The sequence below is a fragment of the Protopterus annectens genome, chromosome 9.part0 (genome assembly GCF_019279795.1).
Source record: "Protopterus annectens isolate FY-2018-M chromosome 9.part0, PAN1.0, whole genome shotgun sequence".
Classification (NCBI taxonomy): Eukaryota; Metazoa; Chordata; order Ceratodontiformes; family Protopteridae; genus Protopterus; species Protopterus annectens.
Genome location: NC_056743.1, coordinates 649,555,725 through 649,582,719, shown reverse-complemented (window position 1 = coordinate 649,582,719; position 26,995 = coordinate 649,555,725). Strand labels below are relative to the sequence as shown.

Sequence of the window (26,995 nt, the reverse complement as noted above, 5' to 3'; positions counted from 1 at the left end):
ACAAACTGGAGGGAGATTCTAGCCTCTCTATAAATTGGCTAAGGGAGTTAACCCAGAAAGGGGACAATCGATGGGGGATATCTCATCCTGGGTGCATAGAAAGTCATAGTCTTCAGCAATGGAGCAGAAAGTAGAAGCTGTGGAGCAGCAGGAGATGTCAGCACTGACATGGGAAATAAAGATGCCAGTGCCGATGCTGGAGTTGTTACCAGTGCCAACGCCAAAGTCATTACTGGTGCCAGTGTTGTGGTTGGTGTCGAAGGTACCGAGGCAGTGGCTTGTGCAGAGGACTCCGTCTATTCTGAGATTTTTGGAACCTTTGATTTTGGTTCTGAAGAGGAACCAACAGACAGGCACTTTTTTTAAAATGTCGTTGCCGATGGAGACCTCGGCACCGAGCAATTAGATTTTGAACCACAGGCCTTTGAAGACTGGTCGGCCTTGGACAATGCTTCTTCAAAAGAGGCTTTAAGAAGTCCTTTTAAGTACAAGTTTGTTTCGACACTCTACCAGGGCTCCAGTACTGAATCCCTGGCAAATAGAGCACTCTAGATGTAAATGAGAAGCACCCAGACAATACACACATTTGTCAGAGTTCAGCATTTTCCTGCCGCACTCTTGGCACTGCTTGAACCCAGTGGTTGATTTTGACTTAACTGTTATTATAGAGAAAGGAAGGCAGAACTTCAGAGTAAAACATGGAGAAAACACAGACACACACACACACACACACACACACATGAAACAGCCTACCAAGGATGGTAGGAAAGATTCCCAATGGTAAAGTAAGAGAGAAAGAGGGGAAACTACCATCTATGGTAGGCAAGAAATACCAAATGGTACACGGTTAAAGGAAACAAAACACTTGCATAATAAAGAAAAGGTGGACAGAAGTTAAGAAATACTGTGGTAGTTTAAAGTAAGACAGAAAGCTGGGAGAAACAGATAATTTCAAAATTATACTTAGCTGCGAGAGAGATTCGTCTGATGCATCAAGAGCAGCAAACGAGATCTGAGGTAATGTTGAGAAGGGCATTGTGGGCAGACTCTTAGCTCAAGAGTTTTTTGGCTAGTGCGAGCTATATAAATTTAGGAAAGGAAATTTACCCCGGGGATCATGTCAATCGCCCTGCTAGACAGGGGTCCAGGTAAGTAAATATTGTGGAAAGAAATAGCCAGGGAATTGTTATGGCTAGGTTTGTATAGGCCCTAGGGCCGATAGCCTAGTACCAACCTATGAACCTATAACAGCTGGATCGTTTCCGAGGATCAGAACCGTAACCCATCAGTCAAGAATAGATGAAGATCAACAACATCAGATAAAAAATTTGTAAAACGTTCAAAAGTAAACTCAAACAGGAACTGTGTAAAGACTCCAAATGCTGTTGCTTTCATGATGATGGTTACTCTGTACTCTACATGTAGAAATTATATCTATACATGTAAAGACATTGCTCATTAACCTAAGAACAGATGTCATCTACAATCCTAATTGTACATATTGTAAATAGATTTATTAAATATTTTGTCATTCTTTTTTTTCCATGTTTTGATCTATGTACACATGTCAAATTCTGAAATATACTATTGCTCCCAGGTCTTTAATGTAAAAAGATTTATTAAACATATTGTCATATTTTTTATTTCACATTTGTGCTCGGGTCATGGCTGAAAATAGTTTGTTGACCAGTCCACTTACCCAGTTATCAAACTGAAATAACCAGAAAAGACCAGGGAATCCAATCACCCAGGTGAAATACCGCAGCAAACTCACTCACAAAATGATAATCCACGCTGTAGAAGATGAATCGAACACCACAGCAATGATGGATAGTTTATTGTAAAAACACAAGCGAAACACGAATTAACCCAGGTTTCATCCGATATGACGAACTTCTTCAGAATACACATTGCAATTGATTTCACAGTTTAAATACACGTCACACCCCAATTAACTAATTAAACATTTCTTAACCTGCTAATAAGTACAAAAAATATATATTTACAATTGTGTTGAAATAAATTAAATGAAATAAAATAAAACACACCAAACGTAACATAAAACTAAAATAATGAAATATTACGTATTATTGTATCACACCATCCTTATTCATTTATTTGGCTGTGATAAAAACTACAATGTATGATGGATATACTGAATGTAAACCTTAACCCTAACTACCACTTGTTTAAACCATGTATATTGTTATATTAAAGCTATATATCCATCATAAATGTATGAACATAGTAATAATAATGTGAAATACCCTATGATGTAAGTTGATATATACATATGTTTCATATATTCCATAAATATTGGATATTAAATTATAACTTGATTCGTGAATGTTATTATAAATATTAAACAATATATAATAAAATATATGTGAAATATACACTAATACTATATCATTATTACTATATTTAAGTCTAATTTCAGTATCATAATCTACCCTTAATATTATTATTTCTTAAAATGGGTTTAATGCTACAAATTCATTAAGGCCAGGCCAGTTATATGCATCCAAAAGTATCTGCCACTTCAATTCATTTACATCCAAGTCATATTTAGTATTTCTGCCCCGTGCATCATATTCCATGTGTTGAATAACATAAAATTTGAAAGTATGATTAATGTTGGAATGTATATGTCTAGCAAGGGCATTCGTAGTTTTCATATGCTGAATATCAAGCAGGTGCTCTTTTATCCTATTCCTAAATCGTCTGCTAGTTTTGCCAATATAGAATGCTTTACAATCCTGGCAAAGTGCAGCATATATAACATTAGATGTATAACAGTTGAAGTGGCCTGCAATGTTAATATAATGGAAATTAATAACAAGTCTATCACTTGTACATTTTATATGTGTACATACTGTGCATATTCCACATTTAAAATTACCAGCTGACCTGTTAGATTTAACCTTATTGGATTTCATATAATTTTCAAAAAATTCCTTAAAAGACAAATCTTTCTTATACACAAATTTAAGTTGCCCCTGAAACATATGTCCTATGGTATTATCATTAATCAATATCCCCCAATTCCTTTTGATAATATTTTTGATGACTTCAAAGGAGTCATCAAACACGGAAATATACAAAGGTAGCTGATTAGAGACTGCTATGTTAATTTTTGTTTTATCATTATGGTAACCATGGCATAATATAGCCTGGTAAAAACCTATATGTCTCTTATTTTTGACTTCTTGTAAAACTTTCTCACATAAAAGTTTAGGATAGCCCCTATTCGAGAACATGGATGACATATATTCCAATTCCTTAATGAATTCCCCCTCATCACTTGTCATTCTGGCCGCCCTGACCATCTGGCCCTTGACAACAGCCTTTTTCTGATGGTCTGGGTGCCAGCTGTCGTAATGAAGGTAGGAATTCGAAAAAATGGGCTTCCTATAAATATTAGATTTCAAATGACCAATGTCCTTGTTGTATGTTAATTGGACATCCAAATAAGTAATAACTTCATGACTGATATTGTGTGTGAATTTCAAGAATCGTACGTTGTTATTGATGTATTCAAGAAAAGAATTTAATGCCCCTTGATCTTTATCCCAGACGATAAAAATATCATCCAGGTACCTTGAATACATTTTAATATATTCTTGGAATTCGCTTTTGAATACATAATTGTATTCCCAATAGGTCATTATAAGGTTGGCATACATGGGGGCACAAGCTGCCCCCATGGCCACACCATCCATCTGTTGGTAATAGTTGCCCTCAAAGAATAGAAAATTGTTATGTAATACAATATCCATAAGGTTAATCAATGTATTAATTCTACTTTGGTCATATACTTTAGTTTCAAAAAGTTGTTCTTCAAGCCAAATCAAGCCTATGTCATGTGGAATGGATGTGAATAAATTGCACACATCCACTGTGACAAAAATATAACCATCTTCCATGTTGAATTCATTCATCCTCCTCAAGAAATCCCAGGAATCTTTAGTGATATAGGGAAATTTTGTCATACCCATTTTAAAGTAATGATCTAAATATTGACTGATGAAGCAAGTCTTGCTTCTCTTTCCATCTACTATGGGTCTAAACTGCAGGTTATTGATTCCCTTATGTATCTTGGGTATGCCAAAAACACCACTTATTACAGGGTAATCGTTTTTCAGAAAGTTATATTCGTCCTCTAAAATTTCACCTTGCATTAGCATATCTTCCAAAAGAATGTCAATTTTTTGGTGGGCAATATTGATCTCATTTAGACTTACCTCAGAATATGAGTCACCAAGTAACATTGTAGTCATATAGGAAATATAATCCCCCTTATCTGTTATCACAACCCCACTGCCTTTGTCAGGCCTCATGATCCTAATGTCCGTAAGTCCAAGTATATAATCAAAAGTGGCTTGTTGTTCTTCTGTCATATTAGTGTGTATTGGTATCCTATATTGTTGATAAAAATTCCTAATGTCCATTTCAGTCAATCTTTCAAACAAAGCTACTTTATCATTCATTGGAGGGTTGAAAACACTAGGTTTAATCAATCTATTATTGCCATCAATGTGCCTGTTCTCATTGTTCTTGTCTTTAAAAAAAGTCTTTAAGTTTAATTTTCTAGTAAATAGTTTTAAATCTATAAGAGAATTCACTAGTTTACCTTTATGACATGGAACAAAATTGAACCCTCTTGAAAAGAGGTTAACATGTTGACTATTCATTTCATTCTTGGAATAATTAAACATTTTGAAATCTCCTTGACTATTAGTTACAATTGTTGGATTGCTTAAAAATTCAGTATTTGTTTCCTCAAAAGTCACAGTTGGAAAACATTGATTCACTTCTTCTAAATATTTATCAGGGTCCAAGTCAATGGAAAAGTAAATGTGGATGTAAATATCATTCGATGTTAAAGGTGTATTTAAATTGATAATAGGATCTAAACACATTACATTATTTGTATTCGCCACCTCTAAAGCCTTCCTACTGTTGGTCCCAGTATTAATATATCCCTCTTCATGATTAGAATAATCATGTATAGTAAGATTCAGTAATGTTTGGTCTCCCTGGTGACCATATTGTAACTGTGTAGCTGTTCCTACATCATGTGTACTTTCAAACACTTCATTGTTATAACCATCAAAACAATTATTATAATGTTCAACAGGAACATTATTACTGTTCATTTTGGTTTCATAAGTAACAAGGCCATTATTAACAATACTATCAGCAAAACTTGTATTATACATTTCATCATTGAACTCACATATTTGTGTAAACACTGTTGACATACAAGTGTCAGATAAACCATCATAGTTTGTTTCATAAGTAACAAGGCCATTATTAACAATACTATCGGCAAAACTTGTATTATACATTTCATCATTAAACTCACATTTTTGTGCAAACACTGTTAACGTGCGAGTATCAGATAAGCCATCATTATTAAAACACGAACCATATATTGTGTGTTCATTCAACCCATCCGACGTGATGGAAGCTCTATAGTTTGTTTTAGAGTTACACGATTCAATTTCATTATAAATAATGTTAGTAGAAAGTCCACTAGTTACCTACGTGCTTTCCGAACATTTTTCAAATTTTTTGTGTATAAAAAATCCTTCTTAGGCCGTGCCCCCATAGTCCTATAGTCGTCACCCTCATTGGTTTGCCCTCGATTAATAAGTCTCTCTGAATGCCTTAATCCTTCATCTGTAGAGCTGCCATTGAGCACGCAAGAGTCACTGTTATCGTTGCATTCATTATCGGAAGTGATGTCACTAACTTCCTGTCCAATTCGCTCACGCCCCACACTGTTGTTGTTGCCATGACCACGATCAAGACGTTTGGATTTGGGATAAATATCCCCGATTGCATACCTTTTGGTGTCTCTAAGAATTTTGAGGTGCTTTTTATTGAATAAAATGTCACAACTGGAATCTACATCACGAATAATATGTGTGTAATTCGTATAATGGTGTTCAAACATAAGATCCTGAAGCATGTGTTCATTATTCTCATAGCCATTAGGGTACCTCCAAAGGCGCAACCCCTTGGGTACCATATTTAATTCAATGTTCTTAGTTAAATAGCTGTTTTCTAACTGAACCCTTTTATATTTGAACAGTTTCATCTCAAACATCTTTAACATTTCGTGCATAGATTTGTTATTTTGCATCGGTATGTTAGTTTTTGGTTTATTCACCATATTAAAGGAGTAATTATTAGTTCTCCATGTTCTATTATTTTTTACGCTTTGAGAATGAATAGTCTCTCCGGAATTGTGTTTACCTTCCGTATTGATAGTAAGAGATTTCGGTGTGACCTGTGTAAGGGGCAACCCAAGACGGTCACCCATTAATTCAGAAGTATCACTGTTGTCTTTTTCCAACAGCTTGTGAATAAGAGCCGAATGCTCTCTCAGCTGTTCGTGAATCTGCTGAAGTAAAACCCCGGTGTCAACCGGAACAGCCTCGCCTTCCATGAACCACGAAAATCACAAAAAACCTTGTAAACTGTAACCAGAAAAGACCAGGGAATCCAATCACCCAGGTGAAATACCGCAGCAAACTCACTCACAAAATGATAATCCATGCTGTAGAAGATGAATCGAACACCACAGCAATGATGGATAGTTTATTGTAAAAACACAAGCGAAACACGAATTAACCCAGGTTTCGTCCGATATGACGAACTTCTTCAGAATACACATTGCAATTGATTTCACAGTTTAAATACACGTCACACCCCAATTAACTAATTAAAAATCAAACTGAAATAAATAAAACTTAAAAAAAAAATGACATAGACTTACCGTCCATCTTTAATATCTATTATGTTTTTTTCAGTAAGCCTTGGACGAGTATAGCTGCCCTCTCTTGCCAAAACTGCCATAGCAATCAGGCAGTCAAGCTGGGCAACACAGTCGATCACATCAAACAGCACTTTTGATTTCTCTAGAATCTTTGCTTGCAGTTGATGCATGACCACAGTCTCCTGATCTGAAAGAAAAGCATTTGTTAATAAAGTTGCATCTGGCTCACCTTGAATGATTCTGAAAGTGTCTTGTATAATACTTAAAACAGTGATGGCAAAAACAGAGATCGACATCTATTTCATTCTCATCTGATTACATGGATTCCCTCAGGCTAAACAGGTTCACCTCCTTTTATTGTACCAAATACTGTTTTAAATTCCAGGGTTAATTGTTCACCTTCATAGTTATCTCAGGGACTAGGATAATGCTCTACCACCCTTCTCAGAATAAAATACACTTCTCATACCCAGAAAACATTACTCCTATAAGGTCCTAAATGCTGTACTGGTATGAAGGTATGCAACTCCTAGTTTACATTGCCAATGCCTTTAAGAAATTTGAAGAACTTTATTACAGACTAACCCCCTTCCACATTCCAAAGGAATATTGTCATGGTTGTTCAAGTAGAAAGTGTGTACAGAAGAAATCTTCCAAGAGATTTCAGAATGATGTAATATTGTACCTTCTGCAAATACTTACCTTGAATGACAGACTATGTAACTCATCTCTAAGTAGAAATGACTAAGACTCAATGGACTACCTGTAGCACCAAAAGATACGCAAGGTCACCATTGCCATCCCAAAAGGTGCAACTATGGCTAGCTCTGGAAAGATGATATTAATGAAACAGAGATTAATCTTGAAACATGCTGTGGTATATATCTTTCAATATGCTAAAACAGCTCATCAGGCTTCCTGAACTCGAGTACTATAAATGTACAAAAAATGCTGCATTTCTGAGAACAATCAAGTGAAGGATATGATCACCTGCATTTACAAAGAGGAGGAAAATGTGAAGGAAACTGCAGCTACATTTTTTATTCAAAGCAATATCTGATCTAATCTTAAAGATAAAAAAGGGGTTAACAGAAAGTGCTATCCTGGCCTTATAGAAATCATTGTAAGGTTCTAGCTATATAAACATCTTCAGCTACAACACACTCCTAGCAGAAGTTATTGCCAAAAGCAGTAATATCTTTTAAGTAAGAAATTACAATGACAGAAAAATCGGGCTTAAATGGAGACATTATCATTCTTCCTAAAATAAAGCTTACATTCCACCAAAGAACTGCCTTTTTGAGAATGGTTAAGCTGAAGAAACCCTATACACAAGATCTTATCAGGCCTGTGAGAAGCCAAGAAAGAAACGTCAATATGGCACAATAGCAAAGAGTAAATAAAAGCCACAGAAAGCAAAGAAAGCAGCTATTTTAGCACATTGGGAAGCTGAACTATGATAGGTGTTAAACCCTTCCCTGTACAAGAAAAGAAAAATTGTTCCACTTCGATAATTAAGATTTCCTGGCCCCTTGTAGGAACTTAAATAAATGAGAAGAAAAAGAATCCCTATAATGTATCAAAACATACATCTTCCAGAAATCAGTCACAGACAGCGTAGAGAAGAATGTAGCATCTATTTCAGCCTATATGGGTTCAACTAAGAGCCCTACACTTGAGAAGCAGACTTGGGGAGGTTTAGGAAAGGCAGCAGTATTTTACCAGCTTGCTTGTACCGGGAGAAAGGGAGGGTCATAACAGGGATGCCAGCCCTGGCACTGAACTGGGCATGTATCCCATGCTTATACAATTCTGACATACATCAACAGGCACTTTTGGCCTTGCCAGCCTTACATCATGGCACATCAGGTGTAAAGGTTGGGAACTGAGTAGAGAATATAAATACATTTACCAATTTCTATGTCTACAACACAACATTGGGACACCTCAATATCCTCTCATACAATAGAAAAAAATTAGATTAGTTCCAGGGCATCAGGAGTGACTCCTGCCATCCAAGATATAAAAAAAGGCATCCATGGTAGCCAACTCCACAGAGTACAAAACTTTACTTAAAAAGAATACCCCCTTTGATAAGAAGGATCACAAACTAACCTGAGGGTAAAGGAGTAGGGAGAACATGGACATCTTGATTGGCAATCAGAATTAATAAAGACAACCTTTTCTTTTCTTGCATTTAACAGAACTCTTTAAACTATGGGCAGTATGAGGATTAATGCAAAAACTTACCCTTCCTTTATCGCAGAGCATTCTGATGCCATGTCCAAAACTTTGAAAGAGATAACTAAATTTGGAGGCAAAGAGGTCCTTCTCCAGTAGATCCAACAAGAATGAAAGAAACTGAAACATTTCTGAATATAGCTTATAATTCAGGTATAAATAGTAGCTTTACTTATCAACTGATGAATGACCACTGTCTGAGGATTCAGATATAAAGCTAAGTTTTTAAGAAGCACTGTCATCTTGTAAAACTAGTATAACCTTGTAATGCCTTGTTTGTCTACCTGCTGCATAACTATGGTATTGCTGGTTACCACCCAAATAGTGGCCAATATAAGACAATCCCTGAACACTCTGACAGGTCAAATTACTGCCACTATCTCCTTGAGCCTAATCTGCAGGTTGCTCTGTAAAGTAGATCAGTCCACTTGGACTAAAATGGAGTACAGGTGTGAAGCTAATCCATGTCCAGTGCCTCCATAATCTAAACTGGCATGAAGGAAGAGAAAGCTAGAACCAGATTTTATTCTAATAAACATCAATTTTCAAGCAATCACATTGCTACTCAGAGAAAGAATCAAGGAGATCTACTCAGTTGACTAGCTGATGCCAAAAAAATCCAAAGATAATGCTGAAATTTGCTTGTTTGGGAATCTAGCATTTTGCACCATCATAATGCTGGCTAATATATGACATGAAACAGTCAAGAACAGTCTACAAAAAAGTCTGCAGTGATGAGTAGTCCACAAAAACAAGGGTATCACCTTATAACTCCTTTCCTGCATCAGTAAATTTTGTGTTGAATTGCATTTAGCACAGATCCCCAGCATATCCCATTAAAGGGTGATTAGGTCAAACTTTTTCTGATTCAGTATAAAATCCCTGTGAGTCCAATAATGGAATCACCACTCTCAGCTGGCCTGATGGTTGGATAGTGTTTCAGTGAGGCACTCATATAAGTAAAGCTTCATTTTAAACCCACTCAGCCAGAAGGCCCCAATCATTGGAGCAAAGCACTTATTAAATATTGTGGGTTTTGTTATTAACCCATTAGACAGAAATGTAGTCTGGACATAATTCCCCTTTGAGATCTCAAGAAACTCCTGATGGGTTTTGTGTACTGTTACTTGTCAATACATATCCTTCAAACCCAGAATGACCATTCCAGCTTCCTGTGTAACAATCTGAGGAGGGACTGGAGAGGTATCATCTTGAATGGTGGTGGGAATGGAGGTGCATCATCTTAAGTTTCTTCACTGCAAGATGCATGTCAAGGCTTGAAAGATCCAGAATATGACTACAGTGGTCCTGCTACTTGGTTAAAAGTAAGAACCTGTAAAAAAAAACCTGAGACTCCAAAAATATATAGAACACTTCTTTTTACACCAGTAAGAAGATGGAACCCTCCTTATTGCACTGTACTTTTTCTCAACATTTTCCCATTTGGGGTCTCACCAATAAAAGAATGGACTTGATCACTTTTGCAGTAAGTTGGGATAACATGTTAAAACAATAGATTGTGCAACCTCTTTTCAAAATATTTTCACCTACAAGTCATTTGCATTATTTTACTAATTGTCAAAATAATGTGAAGTCCTACTCGACTTCCAAACACGTTTGGAGTGAAGGGAAGAACTAGAAATGAGGAAAATGGAAAGAGAGCTATGTTTTATTACAAAAGAGGAGCAGGGAAACTCAACTTGTTTTGAAAAGTTATCCTTGTATAAAAAAAGAAGGGATGTTTAAAAAAGAATATTAAATCTTTGCTGTGCTTCCCCTACCTCAAATAGTCAGCAGAGAAGCATGATTTCTGCAAATAAGGTCTGACACTAAAGGAAAGACTCCTGAAAGATGTCCACTGATCAGAACTCCTTTTTTTATTTAAAAACACAAATGTACTACCTCTGTCCCCAAAGGTAGTAGTAGCAGCCATGGTAATATCAAAATAATCACAAATTGTAGATTATTTCCCCTTTGATTCCAAGTTATGAATTAAGCAATGGCTTTTGGATCAAAGGAAATACCAATGGATGCCAACTGAAAACTAATCCTATTACCAGATTCTGCAATAAGACTTACCTACCATAAAATTAATTAGCTGAGTAAGAAAACCATGCTGATAATTTATTGTGAAAGTGAGAAGATTTCAAGTTCTAAAAGGGAGAGTTTTAAAATAGTTCTTCTAGAAAGACAGGATAAACTTTAAGGTCCGTACTTAAAGGAGAAGAAACATCTAAATACTTCCTTTAGCATATTAATTTGTAGACAACTCAGTGTTGTTCAGGTCAGCAGAAATGGACTCAAACCAGCTGTTTAAATTATGTCAAATCAGTTTAGTCCAGATCAAAACTGAGAGACCCAAACCACCGAATAAAATCTTTGATAGCTACAAAATATTTCCATTTAAACCAAGTCAAAAATAGCATTGAGTAATGCTTCACTGGGTTGTCATGCAGGTTGCTGAGGAAAATAATTTGTGAGTGAGCAGACAGACTCTCTGATGGAAGCCCAGTAGTTTACTTGTAAAGTATATGACTTTCTAATAAGAGTCCATACACCATAAAACAGCCCCCAAATTTAAGAGAAGTGGTTGTTCACTATCATCTTCAACAGCCAGTCTCACTATAAATTAAATACTAATTCATTCCTTCTGAATCATTTGCTGGAATTAAACTCACACAGGGATATTTTTAAATTAATGTTATCAAGAGAAATGCAACACAAAATGATGGTTCATTTTTAAAACACATGTTGGCAAACTCAAAAGTCACAATTTTGTTAGAAATAACAGCAGAATAATTATTTTGCCAAACTGTGCTGTTCCAAAGTGGTTTTAACTTGGAACAACCCTTTAGAATAATGTTGTTGTTGTTTGTCTTTCAGCTTTTCCCAGTTAGGTGTCACCACAGCGGAACTCCGGTCCGTTAATGATTGGCAGTAGATTTTCACAAACGCCGAGGTGCCAGCTCAACGTTCAACCTTCAGCGAAGGCACGCCCATTTATGCATGTCTTTTGAACGCCCACCCAACCGCAGGGAGGACATGCAGACTCCACAAAGAAGGCACTCCCCGCACTCCAGACGAGAATCGAACGGGAGAACCTCTTGCTGTGAGGCAACAACGCTACCGCTGCACCACTGCAGATAATAATCTCTTAAATTAATGAAAATAACTAGGAGATTCTAGAACAAGCAAAATTACTTGAAATACAACAGTCACACAGGAAATAAAGTACTTCAAATCTTAAAAGCCAGAAGTCACACAGAAACATAGAGGTGCTTTTTTCTATACTATCTTAGGCTTAGACAAATATGTCTAGTCATGCTCATATTCTAGTGCCTTTGTCATTAAAATTATTAAAATACGCCTTCTGCATATTGTTATTTTTAAGGTGATATGTAATTACACAGGTGATTCAACTGTTTTCTCTGTTTTAGATTTAACTCTGTCAACTCATTAAATTAACAGCTGCATCAATACCAAAGGGTTTGGTTTAACAGTGGCACCCACTGCTATTAGCGATCTGACTGCGTAATGCAGCCAGTGGGGCATATTGACTGTAGGCAGAACCTCTAGGGTACTTACTGACAGATACTTTACAAAATCAATTTAATTTATTTATTGAAGGATTGGAAGGATGAGAGAAGGGCAGACTCTTTCTGAAACATTTCACATTATACTTTTTTTAAGTACTCATACCTTACTGGCAGTGATGTTAGTGTTTCTACTCATTCTGAATAGAGACTTTTATCTCCTTGGAAGTGTTTCCACGTAAATGTTTGCACACTGATTACTGCTCATGTGATCTTTTATTTTTAATGACATTAGCTTCATGCTCTACATCTGTCATCTCTATTACTATGCTATGAATTAGGTTGGCTTCTCTCTTTTCACCTATGAAATTGGCTGGACCACTCAAAAAGGGCGTACACTTTTAAGGATTAATGAGATTTGCTGCTAGGGAAATCTGAAAGAGCTACACTGAATTTTATAATCTGTACTTTTGTCATGGAATGCAAATTGGATTATTATGGCTAGCATTTATATTCCCCATGGCACTCAGAATGGAGACCTGGCAACAACTTTAAAGGAAAGGATTTGCTCACATGAAGTTTACTCAGGTATTATGTCTGTCTGTCTGCCTCCCTGCTCTGGGTAAACACTTTGATCAGTTTACTTCAACAGCTTGTATGGTGGATTTTTTCAGATGGCTGGGTTGCCCTTACCCAGGATATATTTTCTGTTCAGTCAGATACAAGTCTTATTCCAAAACAGATAGTTGTTTTGTCCAAGGAACATGCCTACACATTTAAATAGATGACAATCTTACCTACGTAACCGTCTGACCATTCATCTGTTCTTTATTCCCTCACTTCCGACACCCTCTATAGATTTAACTTTTCACTTATTAAAGGACTAGCTGTGTATACAGATATTAAGGAATTATTTTGTCTACAAAACAGACAGAAACTTGGCCCTCTTTTTATTCTTGACTGATGAGACAAGATTAAGCAAGACATTATTGCATTGTTGAAAAAAAAAATGAAAAAATGGGGAGGGACAGAGCTCAAAAGATGTTTAATAATATTAACAAGGAGCACCAGCAAGCACATTTGGACTTGCTGCAGGGTTGTAAGGAGGCAGCTCAAAAGTTAGATTCAACTAGGGAAACATTGAGCAAGTTTTTGCAATATGAAGTAGATTCTGCTAAGCACATTTTCTGTACTCAAAACCTAGAACTTTCTCCCTCAAATCCAAAATTTTTGGCCTTCTGGCTTTAGTACCAAAAGGCAGAGAAATGTGTTTCTCAGATATGTACTTTAGACACTGGTCATTTAGTTATCTCAACGGATCATGCAAATACTTTAAGCAGTTTACTGACAATTACACTCAGAAGAACTTAATGAACACCTCTTCTTGGCTAGTATTACAGATTCTCTAGATCCAGTTGCTCTCCCTAAACTGACTCCAGTGCAGATTGAGGGAATTTCTTCTCCAATCATAGGGGAAGGGATAACTATTACTATTACCAAGATTAAAAAGGGTAAAACTGCTTACTCAGATGGTCTTCCATTGGAAGTTTCTTAATTGGGGAGGAGAGGGTGATGACTCTTAAGTTGTTTTAAGAAGAACTTGGTCAATATTATTTTCATTTCAAGGGTCATTATCCCTTCCTGGAAAGAAGACATAGTATTAGTGATTTCCAAATCAGGAAAATACCCTCATCTGGTAAGCTCTTAAAGTCCCATTCAAATTCTGAATCATAACTATAAAAGTTTTACTTCCTTACTGCCTAATAGGATGGTTGCCCTCCTCCCTTATGCAGTTTATTTGGATCAATGTGGCTTTTTTAGATAACCTAAAAAACATCTCCAATTATTGATCACACATCTAAAGCTGGTAAGCCCCTTCTTTTACCTAGACTTGATACTGAAAAGGCCTTCAACAGAGTAAATTGGGATTTTCTACTTGTAGTAAAATGGAAAATGGGATTTTCTAAACAAAGTAATCTCCCTTATCCAATCTTTGTATGCAAAATCAACTATCAGAATTAAAATAAGGTCTAGGCTATCGTAAAGTATTAATTTGCAAAGGGGCACCAGACAGGGATATCCTCTTTCTCGACTATAGAACCACTGGCAGTGAGGTCATGCACCTTACTCTCCCCTGTGTTTACTATAGGCAATCAGCATTTGTCTTTATCATTATATGCTGATGATTTATTACTTTATCTCCCAAATCTGTAGACAGAGTTGGACACAATATTTCATGAACTTTGCAGTTTTTGCATGGTCTCTAGATATTAAATGAATAAGTCAAAAACACAGACTGTCAGGATTAACTAACTCGTCTAATGATATACTTGATAAATATCCAGTTCCTTCCAGACATAACATAGGAGGTTACTAGGCTAATGGCCCTGCGGCCCTTTCATGTCTAGCCAAGAGTTTAGCTCCCAAAGAGAAACTTCTGTCAGCACCTATCACCCTTGTCAGTGAGGGACAAAGATGGAAACCCTGGGACAAATGTGTGGTTTCCCATCCACTAATCAAGGTTGCACTTGAAGAGGGTCAGTGAGTCAATCTGTTTGACATGTATGGGAAGTCTATTCCAGAGACGGAGCAACCTCTTAGAGACAAACCTGTCTCTCCAGCAGGTTTTGTTGATGTTGCATATTATATTTAGGCCTATCAAGCAGGTAACGCACGAGGAGTTAGACTTATGGATATGGAGCATTTCTAGTAGGGCAGGGTCCGATATTGCCTTGTAGGCAAGACACAGATCACCTCTGAGCAATCTGTATGTTACCGAGTAGAGTGATACTGATTTGAGCCTGTCTGCATAGGGCAGGTTTTGGAGGCCATGGATTCTCTTTGTGAGGTATTTCTGTGGCCTTTCCAGTTGGCGCAGGTGTTTAGAGAGGTGCATACCAAACGGGGCATTATACTCAATTATAGGTCTAATGAGGGAGGAGTACAGAGAGGTAATAACCTACTTTTTTCTGGATGCAATCTCTTTACTTATGAGATGAACCAAGTAAAAGGCTTTTCTCACCACTGCCGCCACATGATGGCCAAATGTGAGATTGCTGTTAACCTGAGTACCCAGGTCACTCACCACAGGTTGTGTGCTTAGGGGGTTGCCGTAGATGTGGTAATCAGTACGGGCCATGTTTTTGCCAAATGGTAACTTAAGGCCATGACTTACCTTGGTGTGACAATCTCTCCTGGCTTAAAAAGCTCCTTGGACCTTACATTGGGAAATATTAAGGAGAAATTCAGAGACCCTCAAGCACGGTGAGGTCTACGGCTGGATTTCCAGTAAAGGGTGTTGGCTATGAAATAGGTTAACCATTTATAATGTCTGGACCCACTTGAGCAAGTCCCAAAGCAAGGGAGACTGAATCGCTGAAAGGATGGGCTTACATATACCAAGTATGAGATGCCATTTCTCAGAATATTTCTTTTTCTACATGGTATGGCAATCTCAGAGTTGGCATATATAAGTTTGGGAGGGAGTGGAGGGCTTATAACCCCCTCCCCCTGCAAAAAAAAAGTTTTACGGAGAAGTGTGATTTTCAAGATTCACTGTCCTCCAGGTTTTCGGTCTCTTTTCAGCTTGACAGCAATCTGCATTTTGAGTACCAACATTTCAAAAGGGAGCATAGAGATGGTTTATTTTAACTCATAATCTTTATGTTTCCCATAGTTTCTGAACTAGATTCCCACCAACTTTCTTTCAACAATTAAAGAGAATGACTACTGATGTTTTTGTGGCTGGATCAAAATCCCAGATTTTAAGTGATAGTTCCTCATTCTCCTTGGGGAATCTGATGGGTTATCACAATCAGATTTTCTTTTCTTAATTATTCATTATCTGCTCAACTGAAAGTCCTGTGGAGATTATTGTCTCCAAACTGTCACCCAGTTTGGAAATCCACTCCACAAGGAAAATAGGTACTCCATTGGCCTTATACGATGCTCCTTGTACCTTAAGATCTCAAAAAAAAGGTGTTTAGGCTCACTAATTTGCTACCATGGCTCAGTTCAATATGTCCAATATGCCAGTTCCCTAGCTGGGATCTTTATAGTATGGGTTAAGTTTCAGGGGAGAAGATTCACTGATTTACAGTTTTGGGCACAATTACTGAAAGGGGGTGCTTTGCTGACATGGCCTTAACTAAATGTCAGATTTCATTTTAAGAAGCAAGACAATAGCTGGGCCTCCAAAATTTTAGAATTTTTATAAAGAACAAAGCTTGTCTCCATCAGGTGGTCTGATTGGCCTAGCCTGATTACACACATGATCTGCTCCCTATGAAAGAGGTTGTCTCGAGAGTATATACAATTCTTCTTTAAGTTAATGTCATATCTGATACATAAGTATAAGATAAATTGGCAAGTAGATCTACACTTGTCTAGTTCTGATGAGTTATGGAGTGCGAAGATTCAGACTCCTAGTTACTTATTGAGATCTGACAGATTTCATTTCTACAGATGGCAATGTTTATTTAAATATTTGTACACTCCATATAGACTGCAGGAGATTTTTTCCATCTGTTTCTCACTTGTGGTAGAGATTCAAGACTGGTGGTACAGACAAATGGATGCATATATTTTGCGAATACTCAAGGTTTGCCCCTCAAATAAGGGAAGTATGAAAGATCAGGACTGATGTTAGCATTTTGGGGGCCCCAGCAAGTGTAAAGTTGGAGGCCCCCAAGTACTTTCAGTCTAAGTATCGCCCTGTTACTGCCACCTTCCCTAAGCAACTTTTTAGTTCATGCTGCAAACTTTTAGCAGCAGTACACACAGAATGACCTGTAGCTTCAATGCTCTTGTATTATGACAGGCCTGTGTACCACACTATGTTGGTCCATCTCATAAAGGCACATTCACAGTTACTGGCATTTAGTTGCAACAGTAATACATTACAATAACTCTATGTACAGCTCTACTTAGGTGAAATTGTACCCTAGGCACACACTGCCTACTGTTCCGGCACCCTCCCCTACACACCCACATATCCTCCAGTGCGCTCCACTGTTTCCTCCACCCGTTTGGGCTACCCATACCATGCATGTTACTTTTTTCTTCCTTTTTCCATATTTTGCCTTACTCTTCAGCTTTTTCAAGAAACCATAGCTTTCCATGTGCCCTGATGTGCATTTTAGGTTTTTTGTTTTCTTTTTACAAAACCTTTTCATCCAATGATGGCTGAAGAGAAATTATGATAAGGGAAGGAAATTCATCATGGTTCAGTTAGTTTTCCTTACATCCTTTCAACACACCTTTCCTGACTAAGACAGAACAGGAATAACTCAATTAAGCTGGAGCCCCCAGAAGCTATAGGGGTTATACATTCTCTGGGATGTAGTTTAGAGCATTTTCTCAACCTTTTAGTCCAACACCGGTCTAAACAAAACTCATAAGTAAGAAAAGAAATTCAGCCTTACTGATACTCAGAAAAAAATGTGTGTCCTGGCATTACTGGATGTGTGCGCAGATAAAAATCTGTGATATTTTTACACACACACAAAAAAAAGCATAAGCCATAGCAATATTAGTTTTGTACTTGTTTCAGCAAATAGCAATACACTGTGCAGCACTGGTATTGCCACACCAGACCAGTGACTGTTGTTTAGCAGTCACCAAACAGCAGCAGGGATAAGTCACTTTTATTTACTTCATTAAGGAGTAATGCATACCTGTCGCTGTCCGTGATTACAGAGATTTTCCCTGATTTTGCCTCATAATTTTGCTCTGTCCTTCGTAAAAAGAGTGATTTAATGGTAAATCATTCAGGATTACAGACAGCCAATTAATTCCGACATGAGAGCTTTATATATCTTATTGTCCAAAATCCATGTTGACGCAAAAAGTGTTATTCTATTAACTTTTTAAGTGAATTAGAGTAATACTTAAAACAAGTTGCTGATTTTGAGCCTTTATTTTGCTATTGTTATGGCATCCGGCAGAATTCTTCAGCAAACAACTTGAATGCTATAGTATCGTGTTCTGCCAGTATTTATAAAACTCCCTGAAAGACAAAACCATCCTTGAAGATCAGAATCATAAGCTCTTCTGAAAATCCAAGATTTGCACTGAGATCAGTCACTCTGGCTGCTGATCTCTCTAGTGGTACTATGTCAGTGGTAAAATATTTAAAGGCATTGTAAAGCATGTCACTTGATAAAACACGGTTACTATAACCAGAATATCTTTGAATTTTAAAAGAAATGTAAATAAGAGTTATTACCCACCTGGTTTAGTAAGTATACAGGATTGCTGTACTAGCTTTTGTTGATTTGACTTAACATGTTATAAAAAAGAAGTTATGTACTTACCATAATGTTTCATCTGTATTGTTGATTTTCATTCCTCCTCGACTGAAGAGTCAAATCTGTCTCGGCCATTACAAAAGCTTGTGGCCATCTGGAACTCTCGAGCGTCTCCCTTACCCATAATGCATCAATCCCCATTACCTCACATCTTGCTTGCAAGCTATAAAAAGATGATGGACACTTATAACTGCACATATACATATCCTATAAAGAGAGAGAGAGAGAGAGACAAGTAGGCAGTGACACATCTGGAGCTGGTAATGTTCACAAGATATAACAAATCTGTTAGATCTGCTGACTCTTCTAAAATAAACCCAACAAGGGTTGGGGGCTAATTGGTGGGGAGTCTAGGAAGAATGGAAAAAAACATCAGAGATGGAAAGTTATGGCAAGTTCATAACTTCTTTATCTGATGATGATAATTTTCATTCCATCCTTGACTGATGGGGAAAGAGTCCCCAGCTACCTTATATCCAGGGTGGACTCATAGAATGATGCTCCTAACCACCACTTAGGTCAAATATGCTCCACCTCAGAAGACTAAATCCCATTTTTAATTTCCCATCTCTAATAACCAATAAAGGCTTGGGAAGGAATCATGTTGCTCCTGCACAAAAGGTCATCCATGGATATTCTTGATTATATATTTGAGGCAAGTGCCATGGATCTGGTTGACTGAACCATATATGTTTTGATAATGTGAATTCAATTTGTTATAAATAAAGGAGATGTAACCAGTAAGCTACCTGTCTATAAAATTTTGAGCCCTGGTTTATCCAACTTTATATATGCAAAAGAAACAAATAATTAATCTGTAGTTCTGATACCTTTTGCTCTATGTAAATAGAGAAGTAGTTGCTACAAACATCCAATAAAGGTAGTCATTCTTTGGCCCTATTTGTATCTTTGGGGAAGAATACTGGTAAATTGACGAACTGCCTAAAATTAGATTATACTACTACCTTGGAATAAAAGATGCCTCGGTTATTAACTTGACTCTATCTTGTGAAAAAAATCAGATATGGTGGATATTCAGATAAAGCCCAAGAATCAGAAAATCATCTGACAGAAGAAGGAAATTTAAAATCACAGCCATCTGCAGGTTAAAAAGGGAAAAATGGATAATGGCGTACCAGCTTCCAATCCCATGGAGAAGTAGGATGTCTAAACATAATGTAAGTATGCCTTCGAAGGAAACCTTATAAAGCTTGTGGGAAGCTAGTGAGGAATCCTCAATTTCACTATGGAAATTAGTACTTGCTGCCAATTGAACTAAAAACTGAAGATGCAGTAGTTCCTTTGTTAAAGGGTAGAGTTAAGATTTGGAAAATGTTATGAATCAGGTCAGAAGATGGTTCAACATGATTTTGTAGAGCCTGGTGTCCAAAACTTTCCTTGTAGGTGGTTAAAGGGGAGACAATATCTGCTGGAAAGGTACAGAAAGAATAGGTTGTCTGTTAACGGGATTGGGGAACCTAGCTGTCAGCTTGAAGTTCTGAATGTCAGGATGGATCATTCTCATTGGGTGGAACCATAGGTCTGGATTTGAATCTAAAATTCAAGTCTGGTGAATTAATAGAGGCCAAAGGAAGGGAAAAAAGAAGTTATGTTCTTATCATAATGTTCCATCTGTGTTGTTCATCTTCATTCATTCATTACTGATGGATGTCTGTTCTGTCCTCTGAACAAAGTCAGCCTTATAACAAAGCTCATGCCACCCAAAAAATTCTCAAGCTAAGCTTTACCCATACTGCCCCTCTCCCTGTTACCTCAGATCGAGTTTGTCCATGATAAAGAAAGCAGATGCTTTTCCTGAGCAGGTCCCCTAATGCGGGATTTGGACCAAATTCGATCTTCCAGGAGCCCCTTGGAGGGGGAAGGAGGGTGGGACATAATGAATGAATGAAGATGAACAACACAGATAGAACGCTATGGTAAGAACATAACTTCCTTATTTGATGATGTTCATCTTCATTCATTCCTTACGTTATGTCCTGGGAGGCCCTTATGGAAGGATGTTCCTGAGTACCATTGAACCAAAGGATGCTCTCCCCCTAGAGACCAAATCCAATTTTTAATGTGTGATAAAGGTATGAGGGGTAGCCCAAGTCACAGCTGTACAGATGATATCCAATAAAGCCTTTGAATGAAAAAGAACAGAAGTTGCTACTGATCTTGTGGAGTGTGCTGTGATCTTGCACAGCAGAGAAATTTTATTATGTTGGTAGACCACGGAAATACAGTTTCTCAACCACTTAGATAAGGTCACTTTAGAAACAGAGTTTCCCAATTTTGGGCCTGAATAGGAAATAAACAACTGGTGTGTTTTGCGTACTGATTTAGTTCTCTCCAGATAAAAACATAATTGTCTATGTACATCTAGCAAATGAAGGCAGTATTCTCTTCTATTTAAATAGTTAGGGGAAAAGACTGGTAGGTCAACTGTCTGGTTAATTGTCAATTATGAAATAACTTTAGGCAGAAAAGAAGGGTATGTCTGGAAAGGTACTCTGTCCTTATGAAAGACCATGTAAGGACGTTTTATGGACAAGGTCTGAAGCTTGGAGATGCATCTCGCTGATGTGATGGCTACTAAAAATAGTGATTTCCAGGCTAAGAACTTTAAATTGCAAGTGGCAGCAGGTTCAAAAGGTGATCGGGTCAGAGACTGCAGTACTAGTGTTAAACTATAAGGTTTGATCCATTCTTTGAAGGGTGGTCTGATATGCGAGACCCCTTTAAAGAAGGTCTTACAGAGACAATAGGAGATTACGGATGAATCTTGGAATCCATTATGGAAGTTTGAGATAGCAGCCAAATGTACTCAAATGTTGGAGGCCGCTGCTCCTGAATGAAGACGACCTGACAGATAATTCAAAACCACACTAACAGGAGCTGAGCAGGGGTCTAGTTCTCTTTGTCGGGACCAAATAAGGAATCTCTTCCACTTGCTAAGATAGATTTTCCTGGTGGATGGTTTATGTGAATCCAGAAGGATCTCACGTACCAGGGAGGTAAGGTTATTCTGCCTGATGATTACTGGAAGTGGAGAAAACAAGCTGTCAGCTTGAGACTGGAAATGTGTGGGTGAGTCAGCCCTTGCAGATGCAAGATCAATTCTGGAGTTGGATCCAGAATCCATGGTTGGTATACTAGGTAAGGCCAAAGGAAGGGAAACCAAATTTGTCATGGCCAGCAGGGAGCAATGAGGATTACTCTGCTTCTCAGCCAAAGGGCCTTCTTTAGAAAATGAGGAATCAGGGGAGGGGGAGGGAAAGCATACAGAAGTCCCGTGGGCCAATCGTGTATCAGAGCATCCCTCTGGGACTCTGGGGGAATTAGGGCAAAGTTAGCTGCTGCATTTGTGATTCGCTGGTGAGGTGAATAGTTCACAGCAAGGCTGGCTCCAGCGGCTGAAGATCTTCTCCACAATGATTGGATTGAGGGACCACTCATGTGGCAGTAGGATACATCTGCTCAGCTTGTCTGCAATCACATTGGAAATCCCGGGACTATGAGTTGCAATCAGAAAGCAGTTGGAAGCTATCGCCCATTGCCAAATTCTCATGGCCTCTCAACACAACGGGTAGGACTTGGTTCCCCCTTGTTTGTTGATGTACCAGACTACTGACATATTCTCGGACTGGAGAGCAATTGTCCCTGACGTGAGGACAGACTGAAATGCTTGCAACAATAGAAGCACTGCCCTCAGTTCTAGAACACTGATGTGCAGGTTGGCCTCTATGTCTGACCACGTGCCTTGGATGGTCTTTCCCTGAAAAAGCCCTCTCACCCACCCTATCACGGAAGAGTCCATGGTCACTATAGCCCTGGGATGAGATGGGGAGAAAGGCTGACTCTAAGTCTTTCTCTGGCTTCATCCACCAAATTAAATCTTGTCTACATCGTTTTGTTATGCGGATTTGAAAGAACATAGGATGATGTGAAGGATACCACTGTGTCAGTAGGAGCCACTGGAGAAGCCTTAATTGTAGTCTTGCTAGACGAACTATTGTAATTAATGCTGCCATTGATCTTAGAAGTTGAAGGACTGCACGAGCTGAAACTTGGTCTTGACAGAGTATCACCCAGAGTTGGGACCTTAGCCTTTCCAGCCTGTGATCTGGGAGGCAGACCAGGCAAGACTAGGTATTGAAAGTTGCTCCTATACATTCGAGTCAGCTTGCATTTCTCCCATTTTATAGCAATACCTAGGAATTCTGCCAGTGTTAGAGTGTAGTTTAGAGCTGTCATCAGTAGATGCTTGGTGGAGGCGGTAAGGAGCCAATCGTCTAAGTATGGAAACACCCAGAATCCTTGTAGTCTCAAGTGAGCTGTTACCACTGTCATGCATTTGGTGAACACTCTGGGGGCTGTAGAGTCTCCAAAGGGCAGTGCATGGAATTGGTAGTGATTGGCTTCCAGCTGGAAGTGAAGGAATCTTCTGGAGCATTTATACATTTTTTAATATGCATCCTGAAGATCTATTCAACACATCCAATCATCTTTCTCCAGAAAGGGGAGGATAGACTGAACCGTGACCATCCAGAATTTGTTTGGTTGACAAATTTGTTCAGCATGCTGAGATCCAAAATTGGTCTCTAGTCCCCTGTCTTTTTTGGCACTAAAAAGAATGTTGAGTAGAATCCAGATGCTATTTGGTCTGGTGGGACTGCTTGGATGACTCTTTTTTATGGCAGCTTTCTTATCTCTTGAGCTGCTGCTTCCCTTTGACTGGGTTGGATGTTGGGAATTAGTCTTGATGACCTTGGGTAAATGTTGAATGGTATGTGGTAACCTCTGGCTATGATCTTCTGCACCCAAGAATCTGTGGTTATTGTCTGCCAGGCAGGGTGGTACAGAGAGAAACATCCCCCAACTGCTTCCAGAGGAAAGCAATCGGGCTGCTCTTCAGGAGCGCTGGTAGGGCTGTCCAGAGGAAGCATCCCTGGACCCCTGGTCAAGCGGGTCCCCTCTGCCTCTGTTGGGGCATCTTCCAGAAGAGTTACCCTCTCTGTCCCTGGGAGTAAACTCTCCATGTGTGTCATGGAAAGGACCCTGGGATTTCCTGAGCCACATCTTTCCACTCGTCTGATTCCTAGAGTAGGGTGGTTGGGGGGGGTGGAAAAACATACGCCTACGGCAGACAGCATCTTGCAATGCTTTTTACACCTGGCTAACGTGTCTCTCACTTTTGGGTGAAAAAGGGAAGAAGCTTCCACTGGAGCATTATTAAAGGAAGACTTAAAAGGGTCCGGAAAGTCACAGCAGCACATCCAAGTGTGATATCTCATGACAACGCCTAAACCCACAAGCTCTGGCTGCCCCTTCAATAACATGAGAAATTAGCCACATGGACAAGTTGGATATGGATTCCAGAGTCACAAGCTGCGAGGCAACTTTATCACGTACTTTGTCAGAGACTGCTCCTGCTAAGGTTTTGAACAGTTCTGAAACAAGTTCTCATGTGCCAAATAGTTCAAAGACCGAATGGCAAAGGTTGATGAGGCAAACATTCACTTTCCTAACCTGTCCACAGCCCGAGACTCTGTTTGGGGAATAGACAGTCTGGCCTCTTTCCAAGTGGCTGCTGCCACCACCATAGCATCTACTGGTATGCCTTTTTACCAGTGTGGACTTTCCTCAGGAGGGGAAAAAATGTTGTCTGGTCTCTGTGGGATTGGTTCAATGGTATCAGGACTCTTCCATATGCATTGCATGATAAGTTGGACTAGCTCATCTGCAGGTGGGGTCACCCAGGAAGTAGAGGGTCGAGCACAAAAAGTTTGCAAGAATATGGACTCCTCGGAGGAAGGTTTGGTGGGCATCCAGTCTCCCCACTGCTTCAAGATTTCCAGCACGTCTCTAAAGGAGACATACTCAGGGGGCAACCATGGGGACCTCTCCCCTTCATCGTAGTCCATATCTTCAGTGAGGACTCCTCAAGGGAGTCAATGTGCTTCCTAATGCAAGTTCTCTTGTGTGGTACCTCTTCAGGGGGGCTTCTGATGAGGACTCCAAAGAGGAAGCACCCTGTGATAGGGTATCTTGAGGCTCTTGTGCTCGATGTCCTGATGCAGTGACCTGTGTCAACTGCAATTCAGAGGAGGACATGTCTGGAATTCCAATGCCGACAGATTGTCTACAGAGGCAAGGGCCCTCCCCATTGCTTGGAAAGCTGGCCTACCTGAAGAGGAATGGGAGCCCAGAACTGGGGTCAAACCTTGCTCTGACCGGCCCACTCCCAAGGATGAAGCCCCAAGAGGACTCAGTACTGTCAGGACTCCCAGAGCCATAGTAGACGGTGCTGTGGAAAAAATAGGCACCATACTAGGGGTCATGGTGCCTGCAGTCCAGTCACAATCACTCCTGGTAGATCGGGTCCATATCTCCAATGAGGAGTCAGGCAGTTCCAAAAAAGGGCTATACCGCTGCCCAAAGAAAGGCTCTACCATCAGGTATCAGGTCCAAGCAGACTTCTACGGGCACCATAGTGTCAAGACCAGTAATATGTATGGGGTGGGGGAAAGTATCCAGTGCTGGAGTAAGTATTGCCAGTGCCGAATATGGTGTAACAGAAACTGGAGGCACAATTGATGCCATAGAAATTGTTGGTGCCGGGTTCAGAATTTTTGAAGATGGCACCAAAGTGTAAACAAGTAGCTTTGGTACTGAAGATGGCATAGTGGAGGGTAGTTGAGGCCCTGGAGCCAAAGTGGTCAGTGTCAATTTGGATATTTTAGGTTTGGATTCAGGCTTCTTAACAACAGAAGGTGAGGAAGGAACCAAGTGAGGTCTTTTTTGTGTTCTCTCTTCCGAGGGGATGATCCCTCTAACCCAGAAATAACCTCTGAGAATGGTGTTTTTAGAAGGCCCTTAAGTATTAACTTGTTTTTCCTCTCATTCAGGGTATGAGAGCTGAACCCTTTACATATATCACAAGGAGGCTGAACCGAAAGGTGTGTGACACCCAGAGAATATACACAAGAAACATGGGTGTCAGAATTGGGCATTTTGCAACCACATTGGTCGCACTGCTTAAATCCTGTAGTCCCTTTTTTCTCTGACATGGCAGAAAAACAAGTTTAGTCAAAAGTCTAAATACCAAACAATCACAGCAGAAAAGAAATACCACTATGAACTGTATTGCAAAGGACAGAAACTTTTTTTGTAGTAGAATACAAATACAAACAAAGAGGGAAGGGGATACCAACAATGGTATGAAAATTACCTCAAGAGGTAAGGATCAAGAAGGTAGAGAGAGAGAGAGAGCGGGAAGGCCTGTACCAATGATGGTACTTGAGATAACCAAGTTGATAAGGGAAGCAGGAAAAAAACTAATATGGGGTAAAAGTTTAGCAATCAACAAAAGAAGAGTATTAACAAGGTAAAAAAGAGAAAATCTGAAGAAAAAAGGTTTTAGAATAGTAACTTCTTAAAGTACTTAGCTGAGAGCTGGCTTGACACGTCTTGATGGCTAAGCGGCAAACGAGATTGGAGGTAACAGGGAGAGGGGCACTATGGGTAGAGCTTAGCTTGAGAGTTTTTCGGCTGGCATGAGCTTGTTATAAGGCCGACTCAGTTCCGCGGATGGGACTGACACCCATCAGTAAGCAATGAATGAAGATTAGCAACATCAGATCTAAATCTTAGGAGGACACTAAGGGGTAATAAGGATAAATTGTTCTACCTGGCACCTTTCTGTAGAAGTTCTGGAATCTGAGAAATTCAAGGAAACGGATACAGGTGGCTAATCTTGAAGCATAGCCTTTCCAAGTGATTCCCCCTGTGTTTAGGGCAATGGTGAAAAAATGCACAGCAAGACTGGCCCCACTAACGGAAAATGATTTCCGTCACATCCTTGTTGAGGAACCACTCATGAAGTAGAGAGAGATGCACTTTCTCAGATTGTTCTCTATCACTATCACACTGGGTTTCCCAGGTAAGTGCATTGATTTTGAATGAACATGTAAATGAAATCGCTCATGTTACCTCCTGAGCACTTCTGGACATAGAGGGGTAAGATCAGGTTCCTCCTTGTTTGTTGAAATACCGGATAACCAACATATTATTTGTTTCAACAGAAATTGTTCCTAAAGGGGGAACACCCTGAAATGCCTGCA

General features: G+C 39.0%; 1 protein-coding gene across 1 annotated transcript in view; it reads right to left on the bottom strand.

Moving 5' to 3' along the window:
* MSH5 (mutS homolog 5) overlaps positions 1–26,995 on the bottom strand; it is a 2,353,005-nt gene that overhangs the window by 565,014 nt on the left and 1,760,996 nt on the right. Inside the window, exon 22 of the mRNA XM_044083236.1 lies at positions 6,788–6,974. Within this exon, the coding sequence (XP_043939171.1) occupies positions 6,788–6,974 (187 nt within the window). The remainder of the gene's footprint in view (positions 1–6,787; positions 6,975–26,995) is intronic.